Source organism: Callorhinchus milii, unplaced genomic scaffold, assembly GCF_018977255.1.
Source record: "Callorhinchus milii isolate IMCB2004 unplaced genomic scaffold, IMCB_Cmil_1.0 Scaffold15, whole genome shotgun sequence".
NCBI lineage: Eukaryota > Metazoa > Chordata > Chondrichthyes > Chimaeriformes > Callorhinchidae > Callorhinchus > Callorhinchus milii.
This window is the reverse complement of record NW_024704756.1, coordinates 14,307,136-14,330,077: the sequence shown is the minus strand read 5'-3', so window position 1 is coordinate 14,330,077 and position 22,942 is coordinate 14,307,136. Positions and strand designations below refer to the sequence as shown.

General features: G+C 44.2%; 1 protein-coding gene across 2 annotated transcripts in view; it reads left to right on the top strand.

Moving 5' to 3' along the window:
- The window catches only part of gab3 (GRB2 associated binding protein 3), a 51,244-nt gene extending 38,253 nt beyond the window's left edge, over positions 1-12,991 (top strand). Inside the window, exons 3-10 of one of the 2 annotated variants that reach the window (XM_007893516.2) lie at positions 6,192-6,420; positions 7,018-7,484; positions 8,834-8,919; positions 9,244-9,508; positions 9,855-9,945; positions 10,728-10,830; positions 11,225-11,338; positions 12,017-12,991. In XM_007893516.2, the coding sequence (XP_007891707.1) occupies positions 6,192-6,420; positions 7,018-7,484; positions 8,834-8,919; positions 9,244-9,508; positions 9,855-9,945; positions 10,728-10,830; positions 11,225-11,338; positions 12,017-12,157 (1,496 nt within the window). In that variant the 3' untranslated portion in view covers positions 12,158-12,991. Of the gene's footprint in view, positions 1-6,191; positions 6,421-7,017; positions 7,485-8,833; positions 8,920-9,243; positions 9,509-9,854; positions 9,946-10,724; positions 10,831-11,224; positions 11,339-12,016 lie in introns of both variants that reach the window. The other variant, XM_007893514.2, reaches the window with a different exon arrangement.
- The last annotated feature ends 9,951 nt before the right edge of the window (positions 12,992-22,942 follow it).

Genomic DNA, 22,942 nt, shown 5'->3' with positions numbered 1-22,942 from the left:
TTATACCGAGTTTCTCTGCTGGGACGGACGGTGGAGGGAGGTAGTTGAGGGAGGGAAGGAGAGGTCGTGCTGCCTTTGCTTAATGTTTAATAATCACGTGTGACGTGACATTGGAAATGAGAGGCTCATCGAGGGCAGAGAGCAGATTGGCGGCTGGCACTTGTTCAGTGCTTGCAGGGTTTGTGCGTCTTCATCCGCCGGGCCAGATGGTGGCATCGCAGGAGTTCCCTTGCCTCAGTGCCAGGGCAGGGGAGCGAATGCTCTTCGGGGTCACGGAAAGGGAGAGACCCTGCGGTGAGTCAAGCCGCTGAGAGACTGCCAACAAACCTGGAAGAAGGACTGAGTCGCGCACGAGGAAACACAAGGATTATTGAATGTCATTCGGCTCCAACAAACGTTTAGTCCCACGCGCTGCTTATCTTTCCCCTCGTACATTTCGAGGGCTTAAGACATCCCTTTCCGATCTCTATCGCGGCCCGGAGAGGGAGTAGCAGCAGTTGCTGACCGTGAGTCCGTGCTCCTTGCGTTGATGCGGCAACCTGGTCACAAAACATCTCCAAGCACTTCACGGATTTTACTGCCAAGTGTGTTTGACTGGATATTTTGTAGGCGAACGTCCCACAAACAGCCACGACGTGAGTGAATCATTTTATCTTGACCAGCACACAAGGAGAAACTCCCTTTGCTTTTCGAATAGTGCCGTGGGATCTTTAAGAGCAGTTACAGACGGTTTAACGTCTCATCCTAAGGAACATACAGTTCCAGGGACTCTTCTTGGAGCAAGACCCCGTCACAATTCTTGAAATTTGAATTAAAATGACTGCTGAGAAAGCAGCATGTGATGCACTTTGCTGCAGTACAGATTAGCAGCCAACCCTATTCCCCTGACAAATGTGGTTCCATAAGCAAATGGTTACATCTGATACTAGATCAAAGCTCAGATAGTCTCAGAGGACTGACCCACGCCGGAGTTCGAGAGGATGGATTTCTCTATATTAAATAAACAAGAATAGAATGGTTAGGGGAAAAAAAATAAGGTTTAATGTCATATATATATATATATAAATATAGAGATATCTCTCTCTATATATAAACCCATTAAATTGTTTGTGTTGGTATCCTCTTCAAAGCATCTGGAGATTCCGTTAAGCTGAACAAAAGATATTTCTAGTGTAGTGTGCGATTTCCCTTGTGGCTCAAGGAAAACCAGGTTAAGCGCTATTAAGAGTCATTATCCTGGGTGCCATTATAAATTCAACGTTGTTGTTTTTCTTGCGTGGAGCATCAAAAGGGACGCTTTTCTAAAAACAGAGCACGGTCCCTTTACTCCAGCCAATTCCACTTCAGTGAGTGGCACAAAGGCAGTAATCTAGGTTCGCTGTGATCAAGAAACCAACAAACATTCCCCTCCAGTCCGCAGCACTGCTCGAGTAACGCTCTGACATCAGTAGGTCATTGATCCATCATCGGGGTCGCCTGGCGCTCAATAAATAGATTATCTCGTCTGTTAAGAGCCTCGGATCACATAGCTAAAGCATTATCGGTTCGATACGGCCGTGCACTAAAAAGCTAAATGCTTCACGAATGGCTTACATTTTAAACACATTTGCCTTCGAAGACTGCAGAGGTCATTCCTGACCCTGCTCGTGCTGACATGGTGAGTTAAGCAGCCTTTTCTGGGCATTTTGTTCGAATGAAAGAAAAAAAAACAGAGGTACCCGGAAATCCATTTTGAATTATATTGTTCTAATATTATTTAATAAGGATATATTAAAATAATATAGGTAGGCACTTCCTCACCTCTTCCTCATCTTACTCCCCACTCCACCACCTCCCCTCGGCTGGCTCCAGCCTCCTGTTTGTCCCTCTTCCACTCTCCATCATCGACGGCTGTGCTTTCAGCCACTTGGCCCCGATTCTCAGGAGCTCTCTCCATCAATCCCTAAGCCTTGTCCCCTCGTGCCCAGTTTCAGATCACCCCTGAAGACCTGCCTCTTCGACTGTGCCTACGGTCACCTCCTCCCTCCCCCCGCAGCTCCAAGTCAGGCTCCGCCACTGTTAGGTGCTCAGAGACGGGAGCTATATAAACTCAAGAAGTGATTATGTAACAACATCTTGCATTTAATATATTTGTGGCAGTTGCAGAGCGAAGTGCGTAGATTGTGTGAAAAGAAACATAGGACTAAAAATGGCATTTAAACGGGAAATTTGGTTTCAAAGCTACCAGCGGGTCTTCTAGGAACGCAGAGCAACTAGCAACAAAACTAGGGACTAGAGGAGGGATTTGTTTTTTGTTACACAGACCCACTTTTAACCAAAGTATATCCTTACTAATAATTACCATCGAGAGATAGAATTTGCATTGGAAAATATGGACATTTAAATGGTCCTAAACTGAGAATATTCAACGACAAAGCAAACATCAAGGAGGTAAATTGGGGTGTGTTTCAACTTTGCTCCGACCACCTGCTGACCACTTGGCTTGCAGGGAGGTGACAGCGAGATGCCCATAACACCAACACTGTCCAATCAACCATTGTGGTCAAAATCTGACTGGCAATTGGGCGTTTGAGTGTGAAGCAAAGAGAAAAGCAACTGATTCCCCTTTTAGCTGCCATCAGCAAGTGTAGATTGTCACTGTACCACCAAGATGTCCGTCGACCCATCATATTTATACTGATGTTCTCCACATGAGTCCCTGGTTTTATCCCACTCTCCTACTTGGTCCTCATATCCTTCAGACACTGCGTTGCTTCTGGTAAATTATCACACCAGGTCGCAGATTTTACAGCAATAATGCAGCAGAGAGAGTGAATCTCTTTCTACGTCATCACGAAAGGGAATGGGTTAAAGCCAATGTCCATCACAACAGCGTCACCAAAAGACCACTTTACTTTTGCAAACAATTAAGTTTTGCCAGCCAAAATGTTGGTGAAAATGGTGTCGCTTTAAAATGGACAAAAAAAAAACATAGGCGACTGTTTTCAAAAGGCATTTCTTACAACACGAATTCCGCAATAAATGGACGGAACTCTTTAAAGTCTTTTTAAGCTTTCAGTGCAGGACCTGATGTGCTTTGAATGTTTGATGCCCAATTATATTCACAATAGCCTAGGTTCATTCCGTGATCTGATTGCCAGAAAATAAAGTCAAGGGCTTAGGTACATGTTGTGCGTTGGGCCCAATCTATTCCTGCTGGGAAGAAGCAGGATTTGACGTTGACCTCCCCTTTTTGTGCTCATTTAATATGAAGTACACTTCGCTGCGGGGGAAGTAGTCTGCTTCAAAATTGTCCTTCCTATCCTGGAAGGGAAACCCACGTGAAATGGGCAGGTTTCATGTCTGTGTCCAGAGAGCATCCAGCTGAGCCCAGTGCTAACTGGGAGGTCAGGATTCAGTCCAGGAGCACACTGCTTTGAGCCAGTTGTCTTATCCATGAGCTCACATTCTGAAGATGAAAGAGCAGCGTGCCTAGGATTCAAAGGATAGATACGCAACACAGCAGCAGCTAGAAGCCACCGTTTGAAATCTACTGCCCATCATGTTAGCTTAGCTTCACACACTGCACGTCTAAGTGATGCGGTTCCACCTGCAAATTATTTTCAAAACCGTGTACGTTAAAGCCAATGCATCTAAACACTTCCACAACCTGGGACTGAATGAAGGAGGAGCTTGCTTCTGCTCTATGCCTGGTGTATTGTATTTGACGGAGATAATAAATAATAATTCTGGCATTTGATATAGCACCTTAGACGTCTCAAACCTCTTCACAGAATATACTCTAAAGTGATCGTCTGTATATGTTGGGAGCGAGAGCACTGGTTAATAAGGGACCAAGCACTCCGGGATGTTATCTAACATGAACAGGGCTATGTGTAATGTGAGTTGTTGTTTTGCTGTTTAGGTCATTTGATTTTTTTTGAAAAACAGACTATCAACTTCACGTGATTTGCAAATCAATAGGTGTCCACACAGGTCTAAGGCTCTGTGTGTGTATATATTATATATAAAGAAAATTTTGCTCTCACATTCTATTGTAAGCTCCCTCCCATTACAAAGGGAAAAGAGGTTTAAGAGAGTTAACTGAACGTGTATTGACCTTGGATTTATATATATATATATATAGATATATATTGATATAGATATATATTGATATAGATACATATATTGACAATTGACCAGTATTTTCCTGCAGAAGTAAAGTATTTCAGGATCAAAAAAAAAAGCCACATCGAACTTCAGAAAGCAAAGGAAAGGGCAATTTAATTTTTTTTTTAAAAAATGCCCAGTCAAGAAAATAATAGTTAAAAGCAGCCTCGGGCTCATTCGGTGTACGTTGCACGGCTCAAAGTTGTTAAAAATATACATTTTCATTAACGTGTGTTCAAGTTGGTCTGCCTGCAGAATTTACACATCCACCCTCACGAAAATCATTGACCTTGCTTTGATTGTTCAACCTCCGGTTGGATTGCAATCATTAGTCTGAAGTTTCAAAGTTATCTCACGGCTTTTCTTCTTGTCTTGAAAAATAAAAGGAATAAAAATCCTTTAAAATAAAGCGCACAATTATAAGCGGTGTATAAATATTTGATGGCTCTGCCAGGATTGCATGTGGAAGACATTGATGAATAATGATCTGATTACTCAAGCTCCAGATTTTCCTTCAGTAGATCTGCACTGCAGGGAATCTCACTGCAGCTTAAAGGAAGGTCAACAAAGGGCGTTGTTATATCAGAACCCAGTATTTTAAAGCATCTCGACAGCTTTATTTCCTCCTTTCCCCCCACTTTCCTATGCCTCGCTTGGAGCTTGCACCTTTCCTTCAACCCCAGCAGTCGGGGGGGCTGAGTGACCACACACCACCCCCGCCCCATAAAATAATTGGTCACGCAATCCACGTCTGTTTGCAGGACACTGCTGTCCGCAGTTGGTTGCCGAGTTTCTCCCACAAAATACATCGTCAATCCACTTTACATTATATTCTGTGAAACGCTTTGAGACGTCGCAATGACGTGCTTAGGCGCTATATCAAATTCAAGGATTATTATTATTATTACTATTATTAATATTATTAGTTCTCTCTCAGGCACTGGCGCAATACAGTATAACCTTACACAAGTCAACATTATTACAGTTTAGAAATTCTGAGTGGAAAGGGGAGGAAAATGGAAGAGAAAGGTCGTACACGCGAGATTTCATGAACGCACCCGAATTTGTGCCCCTTTGATTGTGCACCCGAAACATGGCAGCCTATACGCACCATCCAATTGGTCTTGTCCTAGGGAATGAGTTGGCTATTTCCCAGTTGGAATATTGTTCGGCAGTATTGCATTCCATCAGGAGAGAGGAAAAAGGGGAGGCCATCTCACCCAGAGAGCGCACCTTCTGTCACTCGGTGGGGGACTGTGGGGCGATTTTAATCCGTTTGGAGTTCGTACTGGCCTGACAGCAGGACAAAACACACGTGTTAGAAAAACCCGAAGAGGTTTTCCGATGTAAATAAATAGTGTTTTGTCTCAGTTAGGTTTTAAAACTTATCCCAGCGTTAAGAGTGTCGCTCATCTGACACATTCACTGAACAGGTGCAGTGAGCAGCAAACACACTGTATACACACACACAGAGAGAATCACGTTAGCAAATTTAGCTTTAGTGCCATCAGGTGGGTTGCAATGCAAATAGCAGCAATCTGGGCTCACTGTGTAGAGGAATCTATCGCCCACATATCGCTAAAGACTCAGCACTCACAGCAGTACTGAACGTGAACCAGCAGGACGACAGAAGTCAAATCAGATCTAGATAGCAAAACCCGCAATGTGTGTTATCGCGTGAGATAATCAAAGGGGTTAAGCTGGCTGAATATTTCCACCAGTCAATTAGGAAACATTTTCACACAGAAAGATTTTGACTGCAACATATACAGTCAATTCACTTTACAGTGTGTCCTGTGCAGCGCTTTGAGACGTCTCGAAGACGTGATAAGGCGCTGGATTAAATGCGAGGGTAATTATTATGAACGGCCTGCTTCTGTGCTGTAAGATTCTCTGAGTTGGTCAGAATTGCCTTTGAGGTGAACTTGACACACGAGGCTGAGTGGGGGGAACAGCATTCGACTGAATTCAGTTTGGGTTCATTTGATCTCCTGCTCCGGTTATGTTCGTACGCAATATAACGCAAAGTGTTTCCTTTTCAGATTCCCTAGGGAGCTCCTCGCCCACCACCTCCTCATCCCTCCAACCATCTCCGGCCGTCTCAACCCACACGTCTCAGTCCACGAGCCGAGACACCTTCCCCCTCATGCAGGACTCCGCCACCGAAGCAGACTCCGGAAGAAGCGAGTCTGACTCCACCCTGTCGGCCGGGATGCCTCTGGATTACCTGATTTTATCCCAGTGCGAGACAAAGTCGGTCGATATATTCAGGTAGAAACTGAAAAGGTTCGATAACAAAAACGGTTGGGGTGGGGAATGGGACAAGTCCAGTGAATCGATCTCCAGTGGAAGGAATAAGAAAGAGGCACCTTTGCTGGACAACGATTAACCCTTCATCGTATTCAGTCGAATGCTCTTCGTACATTTAGTACACTACTCAATTCCAATCTTTCAGTGGTCTTATTCACTTTTCTAATTGGCGTATAATGTCATCCCCAACGTCCACCCACCCACCCACCCACACAATTGCTCTTTGAAATCTTCATTTAATTATTCCATCTGTTCATTTACTAGAAGCTGTGGAAATGCAATCACAAAACCGTATGCAATTGATAATGATTCACTATTAGTCATTGAGCCCTAAAGCGCACGTTATCACAGGACAGAACTTAATAATTGCACCAGAGAAGAGAAAATAAAATAATTGTCTGTAGTGAATGTAACATACACAAGAGAGGTACAGCTGAGGAAGGCAATTTGGCCCACTTAACACCAAATGGAGAATGATCGGTCAACTAAAGTAACAAGACGTTACCGATAGCAAGACAGTAGCTTTCCCTCTCTCAATAAACCAACCTTCTTTTGCAGAAGCAACAGCTGTTCTCCCTGGGACCAATCGCTTGGTCAGTCACTCGAGTTGATAGGACCTGAAGATGCTCAGGACAATCTACAGTTCTTAAGCAAGAGCAGCCCTCCAATACAAAGTACTTGCAACGGACCATTGTACAAGAACATCCAGGACCCACAAGTGGTCATCCTGCCCGGGCAAGATCCGAGTGGGCCTCCTTCGGCTTCCTCGTCTCCTCTCTCAGCGTATTCGTTCTCGCAGATCTTCAACTTTGACAAGAATCACAGCGCCTTGCCTTTTGGAGTGACGGAGCTTCACATTTTATCCAACACCCCGCCCCCCCGGCCACCGAAGCCGGGGCAGTTGACGGAGCGGGAAAGGACGCACGTGGTGCTCCAAAACGACGACGGTGCCTACGCCGTAAACCCAGCCCCGATCCCCAAGAGAGTCCCACTTTCGAGCTTGGAGAAAACAAGAAGTTGGAAAGGTAACCTCGCATTGAGTTGGACGCCTCGCTCAAGGGTCTAATCTTTACTGATGTCCAGATCAGCGGCAGCTTGGTTTGAGTGGATAGCGCTCTGGCTCGGAAGTTTTTGAGTTCAAATTCCACACGCGCACGCACGCACACACACACACACACACACACACAGACGCGGCCACACATACTGCATTGTCAGAGGTGCCATCCTTTCAGATGAGATGACAAACCACAGTCCCTTCTGCCTGGCCATGTTGGATGTTAAACGTCTCATGGCATTATTTCGAAGCGAGCAGGGAATTATCCTCATTCTCTGGCTATTCCTGAAGCGCAAATCAGTGGAAAAAACAGAGGAGATGGAGGGGGTTTAAAAACTTGGTGTTGCCTTTGAGCTCCTGCTAGTATACTTCACTGTCACTGACGGCTTGTGAACGTGGAAGACAGTTTGCAGCAGTGCTGTTACGGGGGTGGAACGGATCGAAATATTGGGCTTTCAAAAAAATGTTTTATGCCAAGGTTGTTTAGAAGCAGCGAGCCTTAAATAAATTCATTAAAACCCACTCACCTCGCGTGGGTTTTAATTTGATGACTTGTCCCCCGCTCTGTATAGACTACAGACCAAATGTAAAACCGCAGATATTCTAAAGCTTTACTGCATTATCTTTTGACGTGGAGCAAACGTACGTTAAAAGGGAAGCGTATGTAAGATATTGAGTTGCCCAATGATGAGTACAGTCACACTTCAGAGCTTTGGTCAAATCTTTTGAGCCTGAAGCCTGATCAAGATTGAGATCGATAGATTTCTTATTGCAAAAGGGATTAAGGGATATGGGGATAAGGCAGGGTTAGGTTATTAGCTGGAGTTAGACTAGAAGATCAGCCATGATTGAATGGCGGGGTAGGCTCGAAGGGCCGAATGGCCTCCTCCTGCTCCTACGTGTTATGTTATCTGTGAGAGGGATCTATTTGTTGTGCTTTGTGATCTTTTTGCAATGAAAGCAATTTTGTTTTTCAGTATTCTAACTCTTTGTGAAGCCTTATGAGATGGGTGGGTGGGTTGCGGAGGAAGGGGGTTGGGGGGAAAGAGAGGGGAGGCGGGGCAAAGAGACCTTATTTAATACAACGGCAGGGTACAAGCAAAGTTAACGTCATATAATGGCTCTATAGATATAGAGAACCCCCCCCCCTCCCACACACACACATATACACACCGTGCACACCACACACGCACACCCACACACACAAAATAGTTCAAAGCCTAAGCAAGATTCAAACCCAGGTAAAGTTCCATTGGCTTTAGGGGCATTTCCTTTTATTTTTCAGGGGGTGTATTAACATAACAAACTCTTGCGTTTCAGATACTAAAGACTCCAGCTTTAAGGCACTGTCTGATTTCCAACGCAGCTCCACCAAGCCAGCGGAGGAGGGTTTTGATCTAAATTTGGTGAGTTTATAGAGTTGGAAAGTAGGATTCCTGCAAAAAGTGACACAGAGAGGACAGTTCACCCAACACCTCTTGTGTCACACGTGATGTCAGTCGGTTTCCTGGGAGTTTCACAGGAATAATCAGTTGTAATTGTACAATTCCTGTGCTTCACAGCAGTTCATGTGTGAGGATTGTACTCCACAGGGCTCTCTCACTGTACAAATCAGCTGCTGCGCATACCAACAAATACACAGTCACTGTACTTTGCAGTAGAGTCCTGCAAAGCACTTTGAGACGTCCTTGCAACGTGAAAGATTGATTATTATTATTATTTCTTTAAAGCAGATGGTAACCCCAGGTCCAAATTACAGCACCACGGACAGCACTGATGACAGCTACGTCCCAATGAACCCTGGATCCTCTCCAGTGATGCCCACAGCTGACTGCACAGCAGATGGCTACATCCCCATGAGCCCAGCCTCTACCACCCTGGTCTTTCCTCCAGTCATTACGGACAATCTGCCGGCTGTCAGCCCAATGCCTACACTCCCCACAGACTTGGCACCTCCTCCGGTCAACCGAAACCTCAAACCTCGCATCAGGAAAAGTAAGGAAGTCCATCGAGACGGATGATAAACTGTTCCAAAAAGGGGTTACAATAGGGTTGAATTTGCGGCATTGTTCAACTTGGGTGAATCTCACCAATGGATCACAGCTAGAGGGACAGTATTGCGACCGGATTCAGCGCACCCAGGGCTGGGAGGAGGGGTGGGGGTGGGTGGTTGGGAGGGTGGAGGGGGGTTGGAGGGGAATAGAAAGCCCAATCATTGTTTAACGACACCTACAGGACAGTCCACAGGCAAGCATCACGCTGAATAAAGTGGAAAGGGTTTGCAAATCATTTTTGTGCTGTGATTGTTCCTCGTGCCAACGGCTTGTGGTTTCAATTACAGTGAAGCCACCGCCTTTGGACTTGAGGAGTCTCTCAGCCATCAGGGAGCACTACAACAATTCCTGCGTCAGCCGGACCTGGAGTATGCCATTGTAAGTAACGCCTCTCACTGCACGTTACATAAGCGACTGCGCTAGTACAGTATTGGGTGCTGTACGTGAGTGAATGCAAGGAGAGTACGAACAAGGGAAATTCTAGATAATAAGTAAAACTAAATAACCCTGGCGTTTGACGTAGCGCCTTTCACGTCAGGTGGGGGACGTCTCAAATCGCTCCACAGAATTCACCTTAAAATGCCGCCCACAAAAAATCCACGCTCCACAGTAAAATCCTTCGAAACAACAACAGCAACAAGATTCCATATATAAAGCGCCTTTCACGTCAGGAGGACGTCCCAAGGCGCTGCACAGTTGGGTCATGACCCGAGCAGGGGGGAAATGGTCAGGGTGAGGGAAGGGAAGGGAGGGAGCGAGGAGGGGGAAGAGAGTCGAGAGGGGAGCTGAAGGCTCGGTCAAAGAGAAAGGTTTTGAGACCGGCCTTGAAGGAGGAGAGGGAGGAAGCAAGGCGAAGGCACTGGGGGATAGAGTTCCAGAGCCTGGGGGCTGAGAGGCTGAAGGCCCGACCACCGATGGTAGGGCGATTGGGGCGGGGGACGTGGAGCAGACCGGAGCCGGAAGAACAGAGGGTACGCTTGCGAGACGTTCTCACGACGCGAACGGCGCTGTAACGGACGCACGGATTGCGATGAACCTTTCCGCGAGAAAGTGTTTTGCAAAGGGCACGCGCAAACGTCACGTCCCAATGTGGGTAGTGCTGTCGAGTTTACTCGCTGCCTCGCTGAGAGCTTTTCGTGCTTCCTTCAAACTTTCAGCAGATGGAGCACCGCCAACTGCATCATACCAGAAGGTCACTGTAGTTCAGCCAGGAGCTTTTATAGCACAACGGATGGAGAGAATGAGGACAACTACATTCCAATGGTAAAGACACACACACGCACTCACACACAGCCCCCCCCCCACCACACACACACCACACACACCCACACACACACACCACCCCCCACCCACCCACACACACACACACATTCACACACATACACTCTCACACACCGCACGCCTCCCACCACCACACACAACACAGACAAACAGACATACACACACGCGCACACACGTACACGCACAGAGAGCCGCACAAAGTTTAGTTCTGTGACGGCAGGAAAGACAACAAAATCACCCAACTCCCCCATTCCCGACATGCTGGAGTGGTTATGGCTTCAGCAGTAAGAGAAACCAAATGAACACATAAAAATTAGGAGGCTATCAACAAAATGACTCATGATTTGCGCTTTAATTCTTAACCTTTTCTCCCCAGGAACGGGCCAACTCCATGTGCAACGGCAACATCAACACTCTGTGGTCAAGAAAATCTGATCTCGACTATCTAGCCTTAGATTTCAATGCAACATCTCCCTCTCCTGTTCAGAAGGTATTTGTCTTCGCATCTCACGTCCCAAAGTTTACCCGGCGTTTCAGAGTAGCATTCGTTTCAGTAATAAAGCGATCAGAAACAGACCCACGCACATCTGTGACACGCCTGAGCAAATAAACAAGCGGATGGAATCTTTTAAAAGGGAAGTGAAAACCAGAGTGAAGAAATTAAGCTTAGAAAGGAAATAACGGGGGGGGAATTTTTTTAAAAATGAGACTGTGGGATTTTAAAATGAGAAACTAATGGCCGGGGGGAGACGGAGGGGCAGAAAGAGGAAAAGTACACCTCATTTTAGCAAAATGACGTCTTACTTTGGGAGGCGGGGGAAAGAAAGAAGAAAAAAATCACCTGAAATTTGAATTGAAGGGAAATGAGTTCATCTAAATCTTCCACTGACCAANACAACAACAACAACAACAACAACAAAAACACCACCGCATTCATTTCATTTTAACTCCAGGTTTTAAATGTCAGCTGTTCCGATCCAACCGACAAACCAAAGCTACTGCCCGAATGATAATACTGCTCCAGAATGTAACCGGGAACCAAGGGAGATAGATAGGTGCAGCGTTCACTCATGCTTTCTGCGTTTGGATATGGAAACGGGCAAAACTCAATCACAGAGCCATTGACTGATTTTCCTAATGTGTTGCCCTTTCTTTCCCTCCTGCACAGAAGCCCTTCCTTGCATCCATGCTGGAAGAGAGGGTAGACTACGTCCAGGTGGACGAACAGAAGACTCAGGCATTGCAAAACACTAAGCAGGAGTGGACTGACGTTAGGCAATCCTGCAACCTGTCCAAAAGTTTGAAGTGAGTGACTGTGAGTCCCCTTCTCCAGGAATTTTGGGTTGTTTTATATATACCAGCAGTGCACTGCACTAAGCCTCTAATCCGGATCAATGTGGTTGCAGAAAGTCCAGACCGTTGAAGTTTATTTAAAAACTTTTTAATATTAAAAAAAACTTTTTCCAACCAAAAGGCGAAACAATGAAAAAAAACACCGGCACATCCGATGAAAATTTGGCAGCTTATTCATCTTGAAACGTCGAGGCAGAGAGACGGAGACGCAGACTAGGTGCGCAAATACACTTCCGTCTGCCCTTCCCACTCGCCGCATCAATTTATTCCGAAGATCTCCCAACGTCTGATAGGACGTTCCAGCGTTCTGGAAAAGTCAAGCTGTTAGTCGGTTGCTGAAGGAACACTTTGGTGAACAGCAAGATGGCTTGGCCTCAGGTACATGAGCAGGGAGAGTGGTGTTGGTACTGACATTATGACAAAGCATCGGGATCAGGAAAGACAGCAAGCGGGAAATACCTCCATCCAGGTCCTAGGTCGGAGAGCATCCAACTCCAGCTTCGCACACGCCTGCCACTTTACCGTTCCCAACGCTCGGCTTTGCTGTGTCCCCTCGGGATGAAGAGGGATTTGAAGAGCTCTAGAGATCTTGTGCTTCTGCTGGACAGATCCACAAGCTTTGCAAACTTTATTCGCCATCCAATACCAATTTCTGCCTCACTGCAATATCTCTTTCCATGGTGGAAACACCATTACCGTTATAGCATTACTTTACCGTGAAACTCGTTTGTCAGATTATGTACAAGTTGTTGCTTCCAGGTCAATACCCCTTCTGCCCCCACCAACCCCCTCCCCTACTCCCACCAACCCCACCTCCACACCCCCCCAAGGGAATCTGAAAAGATCATCTCAGGGATACAAGTACCGGTGACCAGCTTCAGTGACTTTCTCAGGAAATGGACAGGTGATCGACGACGAGAAGCAGTCATTTTGACTATCTCAAAACCATCCCAAACATAAACCCGTTAACAAACCAACAAAAGAAAAATTCAGCCTCTGTCGCAACAGCAGCATAAAAAAAATTAGCTCGAGTGCAGAACGAAAATTGGCCCATTGTGCACCGATCACAAAGGGAAGATTGGTTTCTTTTTAAAACCACTATAGTGAAATAACTCTTAAGAAGCCTGAAATAACCTAATCTATTCATAGAATTATACAGCACAGAAGGAGGCCATTCGGTCCATCGTGTCTGTGGAGGTTCTTTGAAAAGAGCTATCCAAATCAATCTCACTCCCCGCACTCTCCCCGTAGCCCGGCAAACTTGTCCTCCCTAAATAATTATCTAAGCAATGGTACCCTTGATTCCCTGATGGCACCATGAGCTATATATGCCTCCGACACTTTTCCCACTGCACCTTATGGATCACTCTCATCTACAAGTCTACTAGTACAGAGACTGCAAACAGCGACTTCAGTCTCGCAGCTTAAAAGTGACTTCAGAAGAGAATGCAAAAACAAAAAAATGCAGGTGACAATTCTATAGAAATGAACATCTGGGGAGAAGGGGGTAATATTTCTCAGCACTTGATCTTCTTGCTTTACACTTTTAGTGTCAAAATAATTCTGAATGTTTTTTTTTGTCTGCATTAATATTCGACTGTGCAATGTTCCAGTCTAGACCAGAGGTAAGATGAGCAAAAAGCTTTATTCACCTGATGAAGAACCCACTTCCATACTGATGAACGAGAAGGCAGATTAATTTATGAGTTATGTACACTGGAATCATATTTATTTGAATGTCAAATTGTATCTAATTTTACAATCCCCTGAACTGCATTAAATACACTTCTCCCCAATGATTTTAATTGCACTCACTGTATAAAAACAGAACATTAAAAAGGTCAATATTTAAAGCAATAGCTTTCAGGAAAGACTCCATGACATTAAAGTATTAAACAGAATTAACAAAAAACATTTTCTATTCTTTCTTCACATCTAACGCACATTCGTCTTCCAATTTGCAGCTTCCAATTGCTGGTTAGAAGAATAACAGCTCACACTTGAGTTCTAGTAAAACCGAGATCCCTCGCCCAACAGTCAAGCGCAGAAAAGGCTAGCATGCAAGTCAGCTTCAAAATAACAATCCTTACGGATTTAACCCCGATAGTCTTATTCTTGTGAATGAGTTTCAATCGCATTCCAGGCACATGTACAGTAAACGCAATCGTCCGAGCACAAGCTGTCCCCAATCACATGAAGACCCGACCCTTTCTGATAGCGAGCCAAATGTTAGCAGGAGCAGCACTCTAAAATCCCCGCCCACCCACCCAGCTTTTCTCTCATGGCATCGCCAATCTTCAAAGGACAAGCACACAAGATAACCTTTTGGCACTAAAGAAGATAGGATGCTGTTTAACTCATAGAAGCCACAACTCACCATCCATCAACACTCATTGCTGTCTCTGGCCATATGGCAATAAGGATACCATTTAACATTGGTCTTGGGCTCAGGCTTTGGACTGAAAGTGACAATAATTGTCACTCGGAGTAATGGATGAGTTAATAGCACAATACAAATGGTCGCAACGCGACCATTTTTACGTGTTCTGCTTTTCTTTTTAAAGGGTCCTTCTGTTTTGTTCCTATCGATCCTGGCAATGAATTCAAACTGCGTCCCTATTGCAAAAGTAATCTCACTATCACCAAAGGGAAATTTAAGATCCTCAGTGATCAGCAGTTGACAAAGCTCTTTGCTGCAAAAGTAAATATTGTTAATATAGGCTCAAATAAGTTTTTTTTTAATAAATTAAAACCCATTTTAAAAAATCAGGGTGCGTCACAAACACGATCCAAAGACTGAAACCGCAGATTAGGAATAAAAAGGATTGCAGTTCAGGATCGCTCTGTCATCTGCTCGCTTGATGTAAATATTTGTATATACGGATCTGTAAAAGTATTTCGGTGAAAATAAACTGTTTGTGTTCATGTTAAACATCTCTGTGGCTTGTGGGTTTCAAAGTTATTTTAATGGTGAGAGCCACCAGCGAGTTCTGAGATATCAGATAAAGTAATGGTTCCCAAATTCCACCCAGTCTGGAAACCCCATTTGAGGATCGCCCAGGACTTTGGGAAAATTCTTCAGTCTTAATTAATTTGGGGAAAAAAAGATGCTGCCTAAACCATCCAAAAGAAAACGCAAGTTATTTTGCAAGCTGTACTTCTTTGGCAGTGTTTTAAACAGTTGCATTTCGGAGAACATATACAAAGTGATTTTACAGTAATGGGGTTGGTTACGGGGCAGAGCAGTGGACAAACTGCGAGCCCTTTCACCACGTGTGTGTATGACGAGGAATGCTAGTGCGTGCTTTGTCCTTCGAATTAAAACGAAAGAGGTCAATTGGAAAACCACATTGTGGGTACGTGCGCCACAGAAGTTGCATCGTCTGTTTGTTTAGTGCTGACCGTAACTTGGCCTTTTCTCAGCTTTCCAGTAACTCAACCAGGTCAAATCCCCTCCCGCCCTACCCCAAACATAGTAACACTGCAGTAAAGTCAACCTGTAACCTCCGTGCTGCCTTCATCTTGTCTACAACAGGCCTGCAGCCACTTATTTACTCTCTGTTCCCTGCATTTGCTTTTCTCTCTAAATGCTTCAAGTGATACTTCATCAATTACTGGGTGTGAAATTATACCATTTGTAAATGGTAATAATAAATAAATAATCCGTGCATTTGATATAGCACTTTTCAAGTCTTCTGGAATTCTCAAAGCGCTTCACAGAATATCCTGTAAAGTGAATTGACTGTATATTTGTGGGCGAAGCGCGGCAGCCAATTGCGCACAGCAATGTCCCACAAACAGTCATGGATTGAAGTGACCAATTTACAATTGTTTTTTTTTCTTGAGGGATTATTATCAGGCGTGTGCAGTAAGGAAACTTGCCCAAGTTTTCGCCCCCTGCCGGGAATCGAACCCAGGTCTCTCGCTTGCGAGGCGGGTGCTCTAACCACTGAGCTATTGCAGATCCTGTTGGATCAGGCGTCTCAAAATACCTTACCTTTTGCCATGCAGATTGATGATGTCCACGGTATTGATGTGGCAGAGGGATTGAGGCAGGGAGGTCCAGAGGTTAGGGGTATAATGACAAAAGGCTTGACCCATCCCTAAACATAGTATTACGAACGAAGATTGCCCCAAACCCATCTCAAGAGGACGAGTCACTGTTGGTCAGTTACTTTGAGAAGTACACTTTGTTTCTAATTATCCAATTAATGATTTACCTGATTCAGAGCTTCATTATTATCTCATTACATTTCACTTTAGGCAGATTTCTCGAGTGAATAAATGTATCACTACCTTTGAAACGGCAAACTACATAAATAACCATTATCCACGAACACACTTGTAAAGTCAAATAACTCAGATCTGTTTGTAGGACCCAACCTGTGTTTGATCCATTGATATTGTCTTGGAAATTATTCTCTTTAATTTCATTGAATGGATCTGAATTGCCTCCCACAAGCTCCTTTCCCCCTTTGTCCTTCCTTTGGCAATGCATTTGCTTCACGCATTTAGCTGTCTGTCTCTTTTGAAAGATTCCACGTAATTGATGGTAATTAAAATAACCAATAATTAGTACTCTGTCGCCTTATTTGCTCAAATCATTCACATCAATTTCCTCCCTTTGTCCCTGCAGTCTATACCAATTTGCACACATGGCCTCTCATCTCAAATTAAATCCAACTTTCAATAACTTTCAGGCTCTTCGTAATAACGTGCCACCTCCTTCCAATTTATCCCTTGTTCTGAGCAAACCCAGTGCACAAAACCTAAGGACAATTTTTCACTATGGTCATTAGATTCATACAAACCCACAACTTTACGATAGTCCGTTTAAAGTTTAATAGTAATCCTGGCATTTGAGATAGCGCCTTATCACGTCTACGAGACATCTCAAAGCGCTTCACAGAATAAACTGTAAAGTGAATCGACTGTATGTGTTGTGGACAAAATATTGCAGCACTTGAAGATGGGGATGTGGTATGCTGCATTTTGCACACAAAATATACAACTCTTTCCAATTACAATACCGCTCACAGCTCCTGTCTAATTAAATATGAGTCAAGCCTACACACTGTTCACACTTCCATAAACCTTCCTGATTTTTGTGAAACTATTCTCTCTATGCTATCCTTCGCACGAAAGGTTAGAGCCAATTATCCCACTGAGTTTCACACTGCCACATTAGAACCTAACGTAACCAAGACGTCACTGCCTTTTTTTCTATCACTCGAATTTCCTTTTACAGTATTTCTTGTGTGTCAGTCGGTAGCATGTTCTCCTCCGAGTCAGAAAGATGTGGGTTCTTGAACTTGGAACCGATGATAATAATAATCCTTGCATTTGAAATGGTGCCTTAAAATAGCAGTGAGACGTCTCAAAGCGATTCCCAGGACATAATGTCAAGTGGATTGCCTGTGTATTTTGTGGGCGAAATGTGGCAGCCAGTTTGCGCACAGCAAAGTCCCCCAAAACAGCCATGGCATGAATGACCAATTTTATTAGGGGGATTTTTTGACCAAGACACCGAGAGAGAGAGAAACTCCCTTCTCTTTTCCAATAGTGTCATGGGATCTTTAGCGTCCATCTGAACAGGCAGAGGGGACCTTGATTTAACGTCTCATCCTACCTGCTCCGGTGAGCGTTAAAGATCCCATAGTACTATTCGAAAAGAGAATGGGAGTGTCTCCTGGGACATCGCTGTGCGCAAATTGGCTCGTGTGTTTGCCCGCAAAATATCCAATCATTCCCCTTCACAGTAAATCCAGTGAAGCATCTTGTGACGTCCTGCTGACGTGAAAGGCACCATATCAAATGCAAGGATTATTATTAATTATTATTATTACCTCCAATTGTCCTTGTTCTATGTAATTTATCCACAGTTGTCATAGGCTCTGCCCGAACTCCCTTCGACTCACCACAGAGAAGGGTTGGTGGAGGATGAAGTGTGGGGCGTGTCATTCTCCAAACAGAGGGAGGTCACCAAGAGGGCAAATGCAGTTTGATGGGGGCAAATTATGGGGGGGAAAGAGGAAAATTGGTCCCGAACAAAATAACCCATTGAGAAGTAAAGATTTTGTGCGTGAGATGACTCTATACAAATGATTTACATTGCCAAATATCAAGAGAACAAAATGCAGACACACGGCCCTTTTTTTTTGATGGCCAAAGATTATTTTACACTTGTCATAAAAGAAGTGGAGAGCTGTAATTATCTATGATTTCTTGGACATGGGACAGGAACCCAATTGTTGGGCCTGAAAGCAGTAATCAGAGGGTTTGTTAACAGCTCATTTTCTTCCTGACATTCAAAGCTTTTTGTTTGTAAAATGTTGCATCAAAGCTCCATGAAGCGAATCGCAGTTCATCATTGTTTTTCAAGGGGACAGATTTAACATTTCTAGAATTGCTTTGGGATCTCAATTGAGCCTGCAAGCAATTTTCTTTTGTTTTGTTTATGGTCAGCGAGTGTCAAGTCGGCGATTCACTTCACGGCTGTTTGTGGTGCATTGCTGCTGCGTGCGTTGGGTTTCGAACACAGTCACGACAGTAAAAGAATGTGAAGCGCTTTGAGATGTTTCGACAGCAGACTCAAGGATTATTATTAGAGATTGGTTTCAAGGCGTTCCCCCCCAAAAGTAGAAAAGGTGCAGAAATAATTGGCGTACTGTATTTTGTCAAGACACTGGTTATTTCTTTACGTCCTTACCTTTTGGTTAAAAAAAAACCCTGGGTGTCATTACTGAGCAACCGTTGATGTACCAATTGAACAGTAATGTCACGTGTGCTATTTCCCCACATGCCAAGTTGCTCAGGTCTGGAATGATGCCAAGGAAAGGTGCAAAGCTTTCCCTCACTGACACTGAGACACTGCCTTTCAGACACTGCCTCGCAGTGAGGAGATACAGAAGCATGATTCACTCGGGCCTCTCTCAATTACCTTATGCCCTGGGAAAAAAGCTGCCATTCTGACCTCTCGGCTTGGGAACTGGGCACGGTGACTGGAGAGTCTCAGATGGGAAGTCAATTAAATAGTCTGAATCACAGAAGATCGAGGCAAAGACACTGGATTCAGTTAAGAATCCGGCTGATGCTGTAATGTGAAGTATTACAGGTTGGGTGTTCTCAAAATATTGAGATGAAGTGGGTCAAAGGGTTTCTTTCACCTGAACCTCTCTTACTATCTTGTGACTCTATTCAATGATGTATATTATGTGCATTGTATATATGTTTTTCCTGTGTAATAATAATAATCCTTGCATTTGGTGCGACCGACTGAGCCAGGCTCATTTATGATGACAGACAGAGATTAGGTTTGTCAACATTAAATGTCACTCGTGAATGTTGTTCTCATAAAAATTGTAAATCGAATTCCTGGTGACTGACAGGGAAAATAAAATGGTTTTATTCCAATAAACTATTTATTGTACACCCACCAGAGGTTATTCATTCGAGTGTCACGCCCACTTCAAATCTGTTTGCGTAAATTCCGTACACGTTTGCAACATTATTCTGTCTTTAAATCCCACCTTAACACGTACTTCTTCAACCGCACTTACAGCCACCTCCGCCCACCCCCTTCTCTCTTAGTCAGTGTCCAACCACACAACTGTGAAATGCTCTGACATGTTACCTTAGGTGAAAGAAGTTATATAAATGCAAATTGTTGAAATCAGAATTCATCCCAAGTCAACACCTTGCTACTCTGACATGCTGATAAAGGTGACACCAGACAGTTTGAAGCAGGCGCTATTTCACAAGCAAACTTTCTGCAAGAATCCTGGTTCACACGCCACTTCCTCATGAAGATATCTGGACTCCAGCATTGTCATTCTTCCTTTCTCCCTTCTCTTCCAAACCCCCTCGCCCCCCCCCCACCCTCCACCCACCCACCCTCCTCCCATTTCCGAAGTGTAACGTGACCTGTGATCCCCCTGCAAAAGTTTAGCCGCAGAAATCTGGCTCACAAATAAGCCAGCTATTTATTTGTCGCAAGCCAAAATTCCATGCAGAATTTTACAAGACGACAACACCAAACAAACTGACGGCTTGCCAAAAGGACTAGCCTTGGTCAGAACAAAATGCCACGAGGACAAAGTGTGCCCACTGGTGGTGACACGATGCTATTGTACAAGGTGCAATTGTAAAAGGGGGTGGGGGGTGGGGGAGAAAAAGTCAAATCTAATAGTCAAATCGAATGTTGAACATTTCCCCCATGAAGTAATGGTCTGAATTAAAAATGCGGGGGAGTGGGTGGGGTGAAGAAAATTTAGCCAGTAACATAAATCGCAATGACTTCATTTTATTAGACGGGGCTCTCCTGTTCCATCTCTTTGTATGAAGAGCTATTTCATTCCCTTGATGAAAGCGTGATGCGTATTTGCGGAAACCCATCGCCATGCTTCAGGGTATCCAAATCAGAGTGTGAGTTCCACATACATCTGTATGGCAACTATGCACAGAAATGTCTCTGCATCTGCAATGCAATATCCTCTATCTCCCTGGAGGTTTGCAACCACGCTTACATAATTCCAGAGAGTATAAGATGTAGGTTGGTGAAGCCTATGCCTTAGGGCCTCCAGAATGTGCGTTGGGATAAATTCTGGAGTTTAACTAGCTAAACACTCAGTTCTTTAACACTGACTTTCATTTAGGATTGCTGCAGTTCCAGCATGGGTCACCATCGCAGTGAATTAGCGTTTCCGAATGGTAGAAAAGTTAGAAGGAGGTCAACGCACAGAGTTAACAAGGCAAGGAGTTATCCCGCGGAAAACGGCCAGGAATTTGCGGATAACTGGCTGCAAATATACAAATCAAATAAAACAAGTTCCTACATTTAGACAGTAAAGCCGCCCACACCAATCACCTGGGGTGTGTGGGAAAAAAATTGAAAGGAATTAGAATTAATTGCAGTTTGCCCGCAACAGTAGGTTAAGTTAAAAAAAAAGCGATCTCCTCAAATGCCTCCCACATTCACGATGAGCTTTTCTTACTCCCTCTTCAGCCAGTCAGAGATTAAATGCGGAGTCTCGCTTCTCAATAGCTTCTCTTGCTTCATTTTGTTTCACATTTAATTGGCATGCGGTCAGAATCCCATCACTCTGGCCTTGTAACACCAGTCAATCACAGTAACAACATATTCCCGGGACGGTGTGAATATTTGCAGAGGTGCTATATATATTGGCCGATTCAAACGCTGTCTTTTTGTACCTGGCGAAAAACCAGACATCACCTCTGCGCACAATCAATGCGATGGAGTTTCAGTCCGACTTGACGTGAATCATTTCAAACTCAGGCAAACGGGTGTAGCGTCTCATTCAGAGGACTGCACCTCCAACAGTGCCATACCCCACTACCCGCCCACCCCCAGCACTGCAATGGAGCATCAGCTTAGACTATGTGATTCCAAGTCTCTGTCGACTTTCACACATCGTGTTTATGAAAGGCACTTAAAGGCTCGGGTTTAGTAGCAAAGTCACGTAACGATATACTGTACTAAATAGCTCAAAGCATTTATTGTACACATCATGATTTCAATACAAGTACAAAACTATAACAAAAATATTGCTTGGCCACAAACATTAGAATATACACACAAGTGCCATTAAAACAAAAGACATTCCCCCCAACCCACCCCTCCCACCTCTGGGAAAACAAAAGGATTCCTAGAACTAATGAAACCGTAAAAGGAAAATGAGTCACTGGGAAAAGAAAAGAAAATACCAAAGGCATTTGTGTCGGTTAAATACTGAAAAGCACTTAAGCAACAATATTTGCAACATAAAACCAGGTCATAATAATAATAATCCTTGCATTTGATATAGTGCTTTTCACATCTTCTAGACGTCTCAAAGCGCTTCACAGAATATACTGTAAAGTGAATTGACCGTATATTTGTGGGCGAAACACGGCAGCCAATTGGGCACAGCAGTGTCCCACAAACAGTTGTGGATTGAAGTGACCAATTTATTATTGTTTTTTTCTGGAGGGATTATTATTAGGCGTGTGGAGTAAGGAAACTTGCCCAAGGTTTCGCCTGCTGGGAATCGAACCCAGGTCTCTCGCTTGCGAGGCGAGTGCTCTAACCGCTGAGCTACAGGAATCCACGTACCTGATGAAAAGAGGTATAGAGAGTTTCAAGAGTGTTTTTTCACCAAGTGTAGCTTGGAGCGAAACCAAAGGGCAACCAGAGACAAGAAAATGATTTCCCTTTTTTTTTCTTTCAAGGGCAATGTCTGATTTAAAAAGGAGAGATTTTCCACTCCGTGACGATCTTGTACCCCACACATCCTCAGTGCTGGTTGCTGCACCCCTTGGCTCTTGTTACAGTTGGCATTGTTTTTCATTACCCTCATTGTAAATTGAAGGATCGGTAAAGTCAACAACGGTAAAGTCTCTGTCTCTTCTTAAGGTTTCTTCTGTCATGGGTGTCGTTTCCGATAGTTGCTGCCTGAAAGCTTGTCAAACTGTTTAAAACAATAAAATAACCTCTATCCTGTCAGCCAAATAGAAACTAGCCTGCGTCCATTAGTAAGACCTAGTCATTTCTTCTCAGATTACTGTAGTTCCAGGACACTGTATATGTAAGATCTTATGGAAATTGTAATATTAAAACAAGAGATTTATTACAGCGTAACCTTATGAAAAAGCGAATGTTAGTACTGTATGACATTTTTCAAAATGCATTGCTTTCAATTGTCAATCCCAGGCCATTGTGGGCCCCGCACTGAACGAGATTAGT